The sequence below is a fragment of the Mirounga leonina genome, unplaced genomic scaffold (assembly GCF_011800145.1).
Source record: "Mirounga leonina isolate KUSES-001 unplaced genomic scaffold, KU_Mleo_1.0 Mir_114, whole genome shotgun sequence".
Classification (NCBI taxonomy): Eukaryota; Metazoa; Chordata; class Mammalia; order Carnivora; family Phocidae; genus Mirounga; species Mirounga leonina.
The window spans coordinates 14,316,187-14,330,799 of record NW_023270265.1 but is presented as its reverse complement, the minus strand read 5'-3'; the positions used below and the strand labels follow the sequence as shown (position 1 = coordinate 14,330,799).

The following is a 14,613-nucleotide window of genomic DNA, read 5'->3' as shown; positions in this document are numbered from 1 at the left end:
GGTGATCATTTTTGTACAGATCCCCAACTTAGTGGCTGTACCCATGGTTTATCTCCTCTTATGTATTCTTCCCTCTGCTTCTCCTCTGTCTGCTTCCCCTCCATCTGGGGCAGAAATTTAGAAGAGAAGCTTATCTGTGCAGACATAAGTATGTATTGTCAGGGCAAGGCATCTCTAAGACTCTGAGAGCAACAGTATAGGAATGGACAGAGTGAGATTCACAGCTGTGGGACAGATGGGTGGCTACTGAGTGATATCACAGGCATCATTTATAAGAAAGAGGGTGATCTTCAGAGACAAATGGGGTTCAGCGATGTGGTGTGTCAAAGTTGATGCAAAGAGAAAAACTCCAGGAGGAGAGAAAATGAGTGTCCAGCTCATGAGTGCTGTGGTGCCTGGGGAAGCTTTCCACATGGAGCAATGGATGGCCATCTGCTTTTGTTGGCCCCTCAGTATTCACCCTTCTTGTGATAACAGAGCCTTGATGATCTTAGGGAACCACGGCCCTGTCAGTCTGGTCTATGTTCTTGGGTGGGACTGATCCTACTTCCAGAAGGTGGGTGGGCACATGACACTGATCTGCCCTATGAAAACACTTGATTAGTTCTGGGATGGACACTAACCTAACTTCAGCAAATGAATATCATTTTGGGGATTTTTGCTAAAATTAATGGGACAGAGCATTCCTCATGTGGTGGAATTCCTAAGTTATTGACTGGAGCTACTGGGGACATTGATGGCATTGTGCTTGGACAGCCTGCCAAGTACGGAATCAAGTCAAAGGAAATCCTCACTATGGGTGCACACCTACAGTGTGCTGGGACTTATTGAGCCCAGAGATTCAGCCATGCTTGGAGCCAGACCTCTGTTGGTCTTCAGGTATATGAGGTGATGGATCTGCTTTTTGGCTTCATTTAGTTTGAAGTGGCTTTACATACTTGCAGTGAAATGTTGCAGAGAAATCCAAGTGGGGACATTAAACTTTACATGAAACATAAATAACATGAGATCACCAGGGCTGATATGCACAACTGGGACTGTACCATTGTTGAACTACTGAAATATGCCCATTCCGGTTCGGAAACAGTTACCCCTCTTCAAGTGGCCCGGTGCTGCCTGGGCCTCCTGGCCCATCCCCTGTTATGCCCTGGACTTCCCCACAATCTACAAACTAAAGGGTTATTGTCTGGCACAACAGGAAGCTTCTGCTGGCAGCTACTCCAACTGATCTTTTGAAGGTCATCAATAACCCCCTTGTTGCAAAATTCAATGGTCATTTCTTAGTTTTTATCTTGCTTGGCCTACCAATAACATTAGATCACCAACACAGTTGACTACGGCCTCCTTGAACACTTCACTTGGCTTAAAGGACATCTTCCACACCTGCAGTCCCTCCTATCTTCCTGGCTACAACTTCTCCATTTCTTTGGCTGGCTCCTCTCCATGTCCTTAACTTCTAAAGGTTGGCATAGCCCAAGGCACAATCCTTAGACCTCTTTTCCATGTGGACTCATTCTCTTGGTGATCTTAACCAGGCTCAAGGTTTTAAATACTATTCCAAGTTTCCATCTCACCTGGACCTTTCCCTTAAACTCTAAATTTATATACCTACTGGCCTACATGACACCTCCACCTTGATGTCTGGCAGGCATCTCAAAATTAACATGTCCCAAACTGAGCTCATTATCCACCATACCCGAAGTAGTTTTTCCTGCAGTCTTCCCAATCCATTTTCCAATTGCTCAAGCCTAAATCCTTGGTCTTATCTTTAAGTCCCCTCTCTCTCTCTCTCTGTCTCACACACACACACACCACACCACACTTGATTTATCAACAAATCACAACAGACATCGCTTCAAAACGTGTCCATAAAGAGAGCACTTCATACCATCTTTGTGCCCCCCTACCTCGATCCAAGCCATCAGCCAAATCTCAGCTGCATTACTGCCAAAGCCTCCTAACTGGTTTCCCACTTCTGTCTTTGACTTACTGTGCTTATTCTTGACACAGAAGCCAGAGTGATTCTTTTAAAATATAAGTTAGGTCACAGCATTCCTCCAATACTGCCCACTTATTCAGAGTAAAAGCCAACGCCATTACCAGAAGCCCCCGAGACTTGCATGAACTAGCCCCTGCTACCTCTCTCCCCTCTATTCCCTGAACTCCAAGCACTCTGGCTTCAGCTGAGCCCACTGTGCTCCCCCTCTCCCCCCATGGCCTTTGCTTTGCTCTTCCCTTCCCTTGGCCTGAAACGCTCTTTCCCTGGTTACCCACATAGCTCCTTTCCCCACTTTGTTCACAGCTGAATCCAGATATTGCTTTCTTGGTGAGGGCTTCCCTTACCACCCTAAGATTTCAATTCCTACCTCTACCTACTTCGTTTTTTTACACTTATACTTATTATCTAATATGCTTTGTATTTCACTCATTGAAATTGCTTCCTTCTACTTTCCTCAAGAAAATGTAAACTCAATAAGGACAGGGAAGATGTTGGGTGCTTTGCTTGTTGCTCTGTCAAGCAGCAACCACCACATGCAACAAGCTATCGATAAATTATTGTGAATGACTTGGCGGTACCTGTTCCACAGTCATTATAAATACATATTTTTTATTATAAATACTTTGAATCTGCTGGGGACATCCCTCTCGACATAAACTGCTAGACAAAACCCAGCAATTTCTTCTTCTCATTTCATTCTTAATTGAAATAAAAGCACTTACCAATCCCGAATGAGCCTTCCAGAGAACTGGGTACTTGTAAAGGGAGGCTGTGGAAGGAGGCTGTAAGTATTTCATTCCCTGGCAAGGTGCTCCATATCCCAGCTTCATAAGTTAATATCTGACTTGCATTCCACCCTATGCTAACTGAGCTTCTAAGCTTTCGGAGAGTCTCCTATAGGAAGGACAGAGCTGGGATTGCTCACAGCCCCCACCTGGGGGGTGTGACACCAAGGCTGGGCCTGCACTAACACCACACCAGGCAACCTGCCCCGCCCACCATGGGCAGAGGGCTGATTCTTGCATTTTGGTCTGAAAAAGCCACAGAGCTCATGGAATTTCAAGTCCCTTTGTAGAGGTTTAATTGGCAGAAGAAACCCCAGGAGGAGGACGAGAGTATGAGGATGGGAGAGACAAAAATGAAGGGGAAGGTAGATAGATGTGCTCTTTGCATGACTTCTCGACCGTAGGATCCAACAAATGAAAACAATCAAAGCAAGGCCAGTACCATGTCCAGAGAGCATGGCTTTGACACCTGCCTGCTCCATTACCTTAGATTGAGGGGGTCCTCTGTGATGCCTTTCCCCTTCAAGCTGGGTTGGAAAGAGCAGAAGCTAAACAAAAAAGGAAAGAATCATTCCAGCAGCAGAGTCAAGACTCTTCCACCACCAGGGAGACATTTTTGGTGCCAGTCAAGAGGTAGGGTACATACTTGCCCCTCCCGCACCCCATCCTGTCCCCCAGATCATGAACACCAGACCCGGGTATACCTCTGTAACACATCCTCAGCACCCCCTGGCATTATACACTCTAGCCTTAATAAAAATGACAATAATAAAACAATCATTACAATAAAAATGGTGCATGTTGGCAGGTTGGGCCAGGCACTTGACAATTCCATTGCCAATTTCAGCAACCACTGAAAATGCCATCTAATTTAAGGCTCCTTGAAGCAGGGTTGGGTATGGTTTGACTAACATTCACTGCCTGAGCTATGGATGTATAAAACTTCTAGATTAACTGTGAAAAACTGTGTTTAATACACAGAAATCACAGGGAGAAATGGATGTGAGGTTTCGCATTGCCTGTCTACTTCTTCAGCTTGGTCTAAAATGGAACTTGAAGAAATCCTTAGGAGGCCATATAACAGCCCTCCTTGGAAGAGCCCACAGGCAATGGAAATGTGCCCAGAGCTGGTGCAATAGCCTCTCTGCAGGAGTCGTTTTCTCCATGCTGGCTCTGCCCTTTGGATCCGGCAGCTGGTCGTGGTGCCAGTTACCGGCCAGGGCCAATAGGAAGGCAAGGCGAGAACCTCTGAGCTCAAAATGGGGATGTCAAATATCACCTCAGAACTCCCAGCCCAAAGTGAAGCTGAACCACCCCTTCTGTTGATCCATCTTCTGTGTCTTCTGTCTATGGCTTTCCTTTCTGGCCCTTCTAGATTCTCCACAAATCTGTCTGTAACTTTTATAACGATGAAAAAAATAGCCATTAGTCTCAAAACATTTAAACACCAGCTTAAATTTCTTAGATTGATTCATCTATTTGGAGAAAGAAGTTAAACTAAAACAGCAGGCTTCTCTCTTTAAGAAAAAAAAGATGTTCCGTGAAAAAGTGGGAAATCAGTTGTTCGGAATTCTTTCCACTGAAATATGAAATTGGAACAACTAAAATTGGCAACTGGGATCAAAAAGAAAGATTAAGCCAAAAAAAATTATTTGGAAAATTAAAAAAACAAAGCCAGAAGATTCTGGAAGGTCCATTAAACAGCCAGCTTCTAAAATGTGTTGTGTCTGCATAAGTTCTTCCCTCTTTAGTCCTTACTGTCCTGAACTACTTCAGTCCGTGAAATGGAGCCTATTTCCCAGGATTTAGAGAAGGCACTTCTGCATCTTTCTCTGTACTTGGTTCCATGATTTAGTAGCTCTGTAGGTCAGTAAGTCCTTCCTCTGTCTGACCTAAATCCTGCTTGCTGTGGATTTTGAGCACTGTTGAGAACAGTGTTCCTGAGGACAGAGCAGAGCCATCTCTGTTCTACAGTCAGTTCATGATCATTTCTCTTGGAGGAAGATTTTCAAACCCTTACCTTTTGAAGACCTTATTCCGATCATTGTTGTGAAAGACAAGAAACTTGGAATATCCGTTTTGGAAAAAGAGCTCCAGAGCGATGTCCTATAAAGAGAAACCCCTTTCACTGCTGCTGAAGTTGCCTGGAATGGAGAGACCCCAGGCCACAGAGCCACTAGCAATGGGTCATTTGGTTCTCTGTGTCAGGCAACCCTTCCTGGTTGGTTCTTCCAACCTCCCCAGGGGGTACGAAGATCTTGGCGACGGTGAAAAGGGGAGTCCCTGCAAAATGGGTAGGAGAGCAGGAGGCCTCAGACTTCCTTTGACTGAAGCAGGAAGCAAGAGCCCCACTCCCAGTATAAGCCAGGAACAGAGAGACGGAGGAAAGGGCCCAGTGATACCTTCAGACACTTTCGCTTCTGGGTCACAAGTTTGGTTTCCTGAACCAGAGAGTCACCCTATCAGAAACATTAGGGGAACCATTTGGGTGGGTGCAACTCGCCATCTGGGCAGCACTGTGTGCCGACCTACAGACTTGCAGGCCCAGGTCTCTTTGCCCAGCTCATTTTGCAGAGCCAATTTGATGTGGCCATGCTGACCTAGCAAGGGTATTTTGTTAATGCCTAAATGAACTCTACATACGCTCCTCTCTTTTTCCTCTCTTTTCTCTCTCCCTGTCTCCCTTCTTTCTATTCCAAGCTGTGTAAATAACAGACTTGGAACAGCCACAGAGAGAGTCTCCATGGAGGATGAGGCTCAGGGATGAGATGGGGTCAAGGAGAGGATTCCCAGGGCTGGAGGCAGGGGTGAGGCCCGGGCATGGAGGCACAGAGGGGACGTTGCATCCAACAACACAGTCAGATCCTGCTTCCACCTGGCTGAAAGTGAGCTCTCCAACTCCAGTTCACTAGGCTCCTAAGCAGAGGCAAAGTATCTGTGATGATAAGCAAACCCCTCTGGCTGGGGGGTGCACTAGGAGCTTCGGATATTTTTCTACAAATAGAAATCTAAAAACTGTGCAAAACAGATGATCAAGGTAGACATTATGGCTTCTCCTGGAAACCTTGAATAGCCAAGATCTGACTTTCTCCTGGGAGAACCCAAAAGAAATGGGGGCCTTGCTCACAAAGCTCTTCCTGCCCCCAAATCCCACCCTACTTGGCCATGCTCACGTGCCCTCCTGCTTCTCCCTTCCACTACTGTCAGGCTAACCAAACATCTGGAAGGGGGAAGAAACTCGCTTACTGATACCTATATGCTACTACCTATAACCTATAAGGTAGGCATAATCATAAAATAGTAATTTCAAGTACTTAGTGTGCCAAAAAATGTGCCGAATGCTATATATATAATGGTGGAAGACACAAAGTGGGGTTGCTACAGTGGCAGAGCCACGGTCAGGATGAGGCCCATGCTGGCCACATTGCCCAGAACCCTCCGGGCAGGGCTTCTCCCAGCTGTCCCCTTCTCACTCACTCTCCTTGCAAAGAAGCACACCAAGATCAGGCAAGATGAAAACCAACACTTTGTGGGCAAAATCAGTGGAGAGGGAGGAAGAGGGCTGGTCGGATTCTAGCAGCTTGCTGATCCTTTCTAGAGTGAGCCCCCCTGAAAGGCCTCCCTGAGCTTCAGTGTCAGAGAATCATAAGGACCCCCTCCCCGCCCCCGGCAGGAGGATCACATGATGAATTATGGACCCAAAGACATTTACCAATAAAACACTCTTATGACTAGGTTGATTAGGGTCCAACACTGTCCCCCTGTTGGCCTTAGCAGAACGGAGACCTTACGGAAAGGGTAGAGGAGAGATCTCATCTATTCCTCTGCCTGCCACCTGGGAGGCCTCTGGACACAGATGCAGCTTTGTTACTAGTAAGGCTGGGCTGGGGAGGCCAGATGTGTCTGAGGCCAGCAGGGGATCCTCTCTTTGCAACTCAAGTGAGAAGCTTCAGGTTGTGCCCAGCTGGTGGCAGAGCCCTGCCTCTGAGGGGAATTGGCTCCCTTAGCCCCTGGTGAGCCCCTGGAGGCACTGGCTGAAGCCCTGGGACCCTGGTTGGAGGGGACAATCAGGAGATCTCCAAACCACTTGGACCAGGAAATGCCTGGGAGTTTGGAGATGGGTTTGGCCGTGGGGAGGGCAAAGGGCAGGGGCGGAGGTCAGTGGAGGCGGACCACACGCTCAGGGCAGGCTGACCCTTGACTCTCAGTCAACAGCTCTGCCATGAGGCAACGGAGCTGCCCTGTCCTGTATTCCAGAATCTCCAAGGCCGCTCTGGGCATGTCAAGGGGAAAATAAAGCAAAGAGGCTGGATCCTAAATGACGCACCAAGAGAGAGAAGGTTCCAACAGCCAAAGAGCAGGAACTGGGGAAAGAGTGAAGCAGACGTTACAACTGCCAACCAGGAAACCAGGCCCAACACAATTCACACTCACAGATGTGTCCCAGAGGGCACTGGGCTGTGCACAGGTGTGAAGGGGGTCACGGAGTGTGTCCCTCACCTTCTGATGGGGCCTCACTAGCACCTGGACCACCATGCCATAAGCTGGCGCCCCCTCTCACCCCCTCTGTGCGGCATACCTGTAGCAGGAAGCGTGCCTGCCGGAGCTCCCTGAGGTCCCCGTAGCTGTGGATCTGGCACGAGTAATGGTCAGAGGACCGGTCTTTGCTGCACATGTTGAAGATGAATGGGTCACTGATGCTGGAAAGGAAACAGGACAAGCAGTGAGAGGGCGTGTGGAGGGCTTGTTCCCCTGCCTGCCCCACGGCCCCGCCTGTGGTTCTAGAGACACTGCTGACCCACCGACTCCCTTCAGAGCTCCTGCCTCTGTCAGCCCTGCCCGGGAGCAGGCTGGGGCACCAGTGTCACCAAGTGAGGGGACAGCCTCCAGGGCACACAGTGGCACAGGGTGCAGGGTGTGAGTGTAAGAAGGTTCTCTGGGTACAGGGGTCAAACATGGGTCAAGGGGGTGGGGAAGAGTGAAAGACCCCATTACACATGGAGAAATTTCAGGCCAGAAGGCAAGGGCAGAAAGATGAAGAGCCTCCATAGAAAAGCCTGTGTTCAGCATGGCTTTGGCAACATGGGGCCTGGGGTGGTCCAGCCACCCCTGAGCCCCAAAGACGTGTGCAGCAGGCTGAGAGCGCCAGTGGGCTGGAGGACACTGGCCACAGCATTGGCGGTGGCCCCCAGAGCACCAGCCCCGAGCCAGGAGCCCTCTCGGAGGGCAGAATGACCCCCTTGGGAAGAGAGGGAGAGGAGAGAAAGGGAGAATCATGAATTGGACTCAGATTCATCCCAAAGATGACAGTTTGTGCACTGGGAGTAACGGAAACACCTTTAGGGAACCAGATGAAGCTTTTCACCACCAATGAGACTTAACAAAACTGATTTCAGTTATAGACTTACTTCTGAGTTATGCAGCAAATGTAAATTGTGTACATGTCTGCAAAAGCTCTATCGAATGCCCTTTAAGGACTGGCGAAATGGAGTACCCCCCACCCCCACCCCCAGGCACCTCAGCCCTCAAGAAGCTTGTGTATCAAACACAGATCCAAAGAGCCAAGAGCTGGAAGAGCCCCTGCACCCGCACAAGGTGGCGGGAATGGGTGAGAAGCTGGCATTCTGCCTGCTCCCCACCCCAGCTCCGAGGGTGGCCCTCCCCACCCGGCCTGCAAAGCAGGCCACTAGGCCTCCATGCCACGCCTCCTAGGGTAAGCAGAGACATGGGTGTGTGACACAGGTCAGCAGGACTTGTCCAATCACCGGTCATTTGGGGTGGCCCAGCATCTGCAGTGCTCAGGGCTTGGACTTGTGCACGATGCACATTTTGCCCCCAAAGGTAGAAGGGCAGGCTGCTCATGGAGACACAGCCTGAGCCCATTGTTCAGCCTCCTGCACAGCCAGCCTTCCAGGATATAGACTCAGCCTTTCACAGCTCCTCCTGCCCCTTCTTAGAACAAGCCTCTCAGGTCCCTGCTCTGAGCCACAGAGCTGTAGGATTGATCAAATACAAGTGTGGCTTTGGTTCCGGATGCTTCTGCCTCAGTGCTTTAATTCAAATCTGCTGGCTAAGACCTAGGTCACTCCATCAGGGGCTAAGCTGAGCTTCCCCTGAACTTCTCTGACTCCCAGTGGGGCTATGGTGGTCATTCTGGTTCCTACCCTTAGCTCAGGTCAACCAGCATCCCAGGTCAAGGCACTGATGAGGATGACACTGACGCCTCCTCTGTGCTCCCATAACCCCAGGCTTGTGGGCACAACAGCAAATGTCATCTCTACCTTAGCCACACCTCTCCTGGCAGACTATGAGTGAGTTCGCTGGGGCACAGACCCACGCGCATGGCTCTCCATGCTCCGCATCCTCCCTGGAGCTCTGGGCATGTTTGCCGAGGGGCCTGGCAACTATCATGCCCTACAGCCTGCCAACCACGTCTGCTGTCTCATAATGAACCCTTACAGAGTGTGTGTCATTACTATTCCCTGAGCAGAAATGAGGAAACTGCATTCCAAAGAGAAGTGACTTTTCCAAGGTCAGGGGGAACTGGATTCAAACCCGGGTCCTCTGACTCTAAAATCCAAGCTCATTCACTAACACCTTTTCTCCTCTGAGGCAGAGAGGCTCGCTGGCTCTTATAGAGCTCTCCCTGCAAGCTCCCTCCTTTCAGTGTGCTCTCTGCTGATTGATCCTGCAACCCGGCATTCTGAGACGTGAGGAATGGTGACATGAGGAAGAGTGCTCTGGAAAATGCTTTTAGGAAGGAACTTTGAGGAGGAAATGCACTCATTTTTCTCCTACTTGGAGGGATTGAATAACCATATAGGGCAGGAATGCTCAGACAGACCCGAATGCTCAGGAAGACTAAACTCTAAAAAACATTATTAAGTTCACTGATGTAATCCAAACTGGAGTTCTGTCTTATGTAGTGTTAGTCACACACGGCTGTGACTGGGTCTCTTGGCCAACGCTGTGTACTGTGCATTAAGTCAGAATTCAAGCACCTAAGGTCAATGAATAGAAAGGAGGAGCAGATTCATGTTCTTCTTTAGGTACAGCTGTGGTCATAGTTTATAGGATGGTACTCACAGCTCTTTTGCCTGACATCTATCATGACATATGCAAGTTTTCCAGAGTGGTCATAGTATAATTCTTAATATTCTTAACTAGGGAAACCACAGTAAACTAAGTGGTAATCATATTGGTTGACCTGGTCTTTGAGAGTCAAATTGGGGATGTCAGACTAAAATATTTGAAATTATTTCTGAGGTTATCTGATTGTTGTCAGAATTTATACCTGTAATTTTAACGCAGAATCAACCACTAGATCAAAAACTCTTTACCAGACTCAGTCCACATCTGACTTGCCTCTTTGTGTTTATGGAGTCTACCCCAGTGCCTGGCACAGTACAGAATTCTGGTAAGGATTTGTTGAATCGAATTCAACAGAGCAATGGTGCTTCAGAATTGCTGACTGATGTGGAGAAAATACCTGATTATAAGCACCCTATCACAAAGTACCAGCTGGATGGCTTGGATTCCCACAAAATGAATCCAGTGCTGTACCTTGTGAGCTTGCCTGCCACTATTTTGGGTAGAGTAGTGTGGTCCAAGAGGGATATGTTGAAGTCCTAACCCCCCCGTACCTCAGAATGTGACTTTTTTTTTTTTTAGAAATAGGGTATTTGGCCCTAATCCAATAGGACTGGCATCCTTAATTAAAGGGGAAATTTAGACACAGACAAACACACAGGGAAGATCTTGTGAAGACACACAGAGAGAAGGCGGCCATGACTGGAGTGATGTATCTGCAAGACAAGGAAGGCCAAGGGCTACATGGACACACAAGAGGCTAGAAGGAGCAAGGAAGGATCTTCCCCTAGAGCTGTGGAGAGACCACAGCCCTTGATTTTGGACTTCTAGCCTCCAGAACTGCGAGGCAATAAATTTGTTTTTTTAAGCCACCCAGTTTTTGGTACTTTGTTATACAGCCTTAGGAAACAAATATAGTCATTCTACTCAGGCAACAGGGGATCTCACTGAAGGCAAAATAAACCTTCTGGAAAGGTTCTTACTTTCTGAGGAAAGTTCCAAAGTACACAAGTGCAATCAATGCTGGAGGATTTGCACTGTTCCTGAGCTTTATTTGGGATATTTTTATGATGCATCAGAGAGCCTCTTTCAAGGTCTAGTGCCCAACTATACTCAATTTGATGGCAGTCTTTTAGAAAGACATTTCAGGGTTGCGTTAGCTTTATTTTTAACTGGCTTATTTATGTATCTTCCTTAGTCTCCGTGGTCAAAATAAGACTTAATCCCCATTGATCTGACATGATCTAATAGCCAGTCTCTGAGAACCACATCTTCATGAGTGCTAGCAGTTTCTTAGGGCAGCAGACAAGACCTCAGATAGAAAGTACTGTCTGATTAACAAATACTTCTCTGAGGTCTGGTGACTAAAATTACTTAAGCAATTCCCAAATGATATTCCAGGGTAGTAATTTGTTCTCACTCCACTCCTACTTGCATTCCAGAAAAGTACATTTCCAGACACGGGAAGTCTCCTTCGTCATTGCAAATCAAGTGAGTACATACAACCTGACAACAGGGCTGCTATTGAAAGTGCAGATAAAGTCAGTTTGATCATGATTAGATGCACCTCATAAACACAATTTACCTAATCAATAAGATCTTATCTAACACTAACTCAATTTAAACCAGAGGTCGAGAGTGAAGCAATGGATTCTACAAGTCATTACACGGGCATTCCATGCATAGAGGTAGAGTAGAAAGCTTTCATCAGCTCTCAGAAAGGCAAGTCTGCAGACCCATTGTCCATATTGATCAGTATCAATAAAACATGAGCAATAAGATGGGATGCATGTGCCAAGTATTAATTATGTTCCTCCTGCCTTGGAAAAGCACAGAAGACTCACAGCAATCGGTGAACATTTGGTATGAATAAAAGATGGAATTTAGCAGAAAGAAAAAGGCCAAGTATTTTAGAGCAAATCTAAATCAAGGGAGGGTGAGCTGACATACTATTCTTCGACACTCCTTAAACTCTTGCTTCCTGCATAGGCTGGAAATGATATGACAACCAGGTGTTAAAATTCTTAGTTATTGGCAGGTTAAGACTCTGGTTCTTCTGTTGATTGTCTATAATAGTGGTTCTCAAAATGTGGTCCCAGACCAGTAGCATCAGCATCAGCTGAGAACTTGTTAAAATCTCAGGCCCTACTGCAAACCTATCAAACTAGAAACTGAGGTGAAGATGGGTCCCAGAAGTGTGGTCCCAGACCAGTAGCATCAGCATCAGCTGAAAACTTGTTAAAATCTCAGCCCTACTGCAAACCTATCAAACTAGAAACTGAGGTGAAGATGGGTCTCAGAAGTCCGTTTTAACAAGCCCTCAAGGTGACTTGATATTAGTTTGAGAGCCACTGGGTTAAGAGGTTATCTTGTCCTCATTTGAACCTTCGCTAGCTGGAAAAATCAAGATGTCTTCATCCAAATGTATTCAAATGTGATGATCAAGAGGAAGCATATGACCTGACAACTGAACTCCTAGCAAAAGCATGAACACAGTCACTTTGATTTTGAGTGGCTGTACTTTATAAACACAAGAGAATTAATCAATGAGAGCAACCTGAACCCAAATAGAACAACTATACTTGATTATAAAGAAGAGCCTCTGAATTTCCTGCCAAAGACCTCTGGTATTAGTTGGTATAAAAAAAAAAGGCTCTTCAAATTTCTACCCAAATGTCATCCATCCTTCCAAACGAGATCTCAGCCCCTGTCTTCCAGTGGCCCTCCCTCAGCACACTGGCCCCATGTCACCCAACGTGAGCCCAGAAGAGTCCTCCCGTGACAAATACTTTGTCCCATGAAAACCGTGTGCTCCCAATTCTTTCCAAAAGAACCTGTTTGTGCTGCCGAGTGCACTCGTGTGCCTCACTCAGCATGAGGGGCAGAGCCTGATGTTTCACACAGAATGAGCAATCAGTAAGCTGTTGAATGAGTAAGCGATGGGACTGGACTCAGTCACCCAAACAACCTAAGGCGAGATCCCGCTTGTCTTGCGGTCCATTCCGTATCACATGGAACAGGAGGAGCTACTTCCTTGTTCCCCACTCCAGATTTTAACTTTGGGAAACCACAGTCATGGATGCCTACGTCTTAAGGTTCTTCTGCTTTTTCTCATGGCTCAGTTTCAGGCCCAAACGAAGAACACAATAACACCTAGGTGGGAGGGGTAGGAGTAGGGGTGGCCGAGAAGGAAGTCGAGGCTCAGGGAAGAGTCTGCTAGAAGTCAGGAACTCACTTGGATAAGCAATGGCGGGTACAGTAGACATCCCCCACAGGGGAGAGCGTGAAGTTCTCGCAGATGTAGAAGTGCTGGTGGCCTAAGAGCAGGACCCCTTCGGAGACCAGATGGCCCTGCACGATCACCAGGGAGTACTTCTGTGTCACCTGGAGGGAGACAGCATCAGAGTCAGTCTGTGTGCATGTGAAGCATGCCCATCATTCCTATGGAGGGCACGAGGGCAGTGACCCGCCGCCCACTGAGAGTTTGGAGGTGAGAGCAGCACCTTGTTAGAGGGACAGAGCCACTGCTCGAGAGCTGCCCTGCTCTTCACAGTCTAAGTGGCACTTCTACACCGAAAACACCGTTTTGTTATTTGAATTACCCAAAGCCACCCCCACCTCCACCAAGACACGTGGATGAGTATGGCTGTATTGAGGGCATTGACAATCTTCCTCTCACTTTAAACCACTCCACAACCATGCAAAACATTCTGTAGTTAATAGTGAGGAGGGTTTTCAGGGTACCAGGCACCCTCAGTTACAGAGGCAGTGGAGCTTGTCGGGGGGCCAGCTAAGTGGCTGAACCAGGACTGGAACAAGTCTATCCAGAACCACAAGTGTAAGACTGGCCCTGCTGTCTCTGCAAGGCCAAGGCTAGTCCAGGTATATGCAGAGGAGGCATGTGTTCTACCCAGATCCCTCCTTTCAGACTCAGGTTCATTCTCTCAGTAGCTGGAAATTCTGGAAGCTTTCCAAAATCACCTGTGCTAAAGAGAGTGCTTGGGCACAGGGCATGCCCCCTTCCTAGTGGCAGTCTCTACCTAACAACTGGTCCCTGCATGGTAGGAAGAGTCACCCTGTGTCTCAATTCCACCCCACACCTCCAGCTCTCACGGAAACAACTGAAGCCTTGGCTGAGACTGCGTCAGAGTTGCACTTCTCCCTCTACGTGACCCTGTGACTGTCACTCCCAGTGAATGTCCTGCATGCACATCTCTGGCCCATAGCTGGATTCCCAGGGAGCCTGACCTGTGTTTGGTATGAACTGGAGTTCTGCATGAAGTAAGGACTCAGTGGGTCTTTACATGGAATAAATCCCTGAATAAGTGAGGGAATAAATGAATTCTAGATGACAGGAGCCCAGATGGACCAGGAGTAAGGCCAAGGCCAATATTTTCTCAGGGTAATTCTGTGCTAATTCCAGTTACACAAAAGAGGAACCGATTTTTTTTTTACTATCTAACATAACCATTGTAAACATTTTACACATACCAACCAATATAATCTTTACAATAAGGCAAGGGAGATTTTACTACTGGGGAGAAAAAAAAAGATGAGTCTCACCAAAGATCAGTCCCCTAGTAAGTGGCAGAGCCTGAGATTGAAGCTAAGCTCCCTACTCACTGTTGGGAACAATACTGGGACCACAGTGATGAAACCTGGAAAGCAGGCCTTGAATACCAGTTCTCCAACTCGTGCGTCAAATGGGATCAAAGTCAGGGTCAAGGCTTGAAAGTGAAG

At 47.6% G+C, this 14,613-nt stretch overlaps 1 protein-coding gene across 3 annotated transcripts in view; it reads right to left on the bottom strand.

Annotated features, from left to right (window-relative positions):
• WDFY4 (WDFY family member 4) overlaps positions 1-14,613 on the bottom strand; it is a 292,015-nt gene that overhangs the window by 73,882 nt on the left and 203,520 nt on the right. For all 3 annotated transcript variants that reach the window (XM_035023705.1, XM_035023725.1, XM_035023715.1), the window contains exons 44-47: positions 13,109-13,257; positions 7,364-7,484; positions 4,805-4,890; positions 3,270-3,332 (exon numbers count right to left, since the gene is read on the bottom strand). In XM_035023705.1, the coding sequence (XP_034879596.1) occupies positions 3,270-3,332; positions 4,805-4,890; positions 7,364-7,484; positions 13,109-13,257 (419 nt within the window). The remainder of the gene's footprint in view (positions 1-3,269; positions 3,333-4,804; positions 4,891-7,363; positions 7,485-13,108; positions 13,258-14,613) is intronic.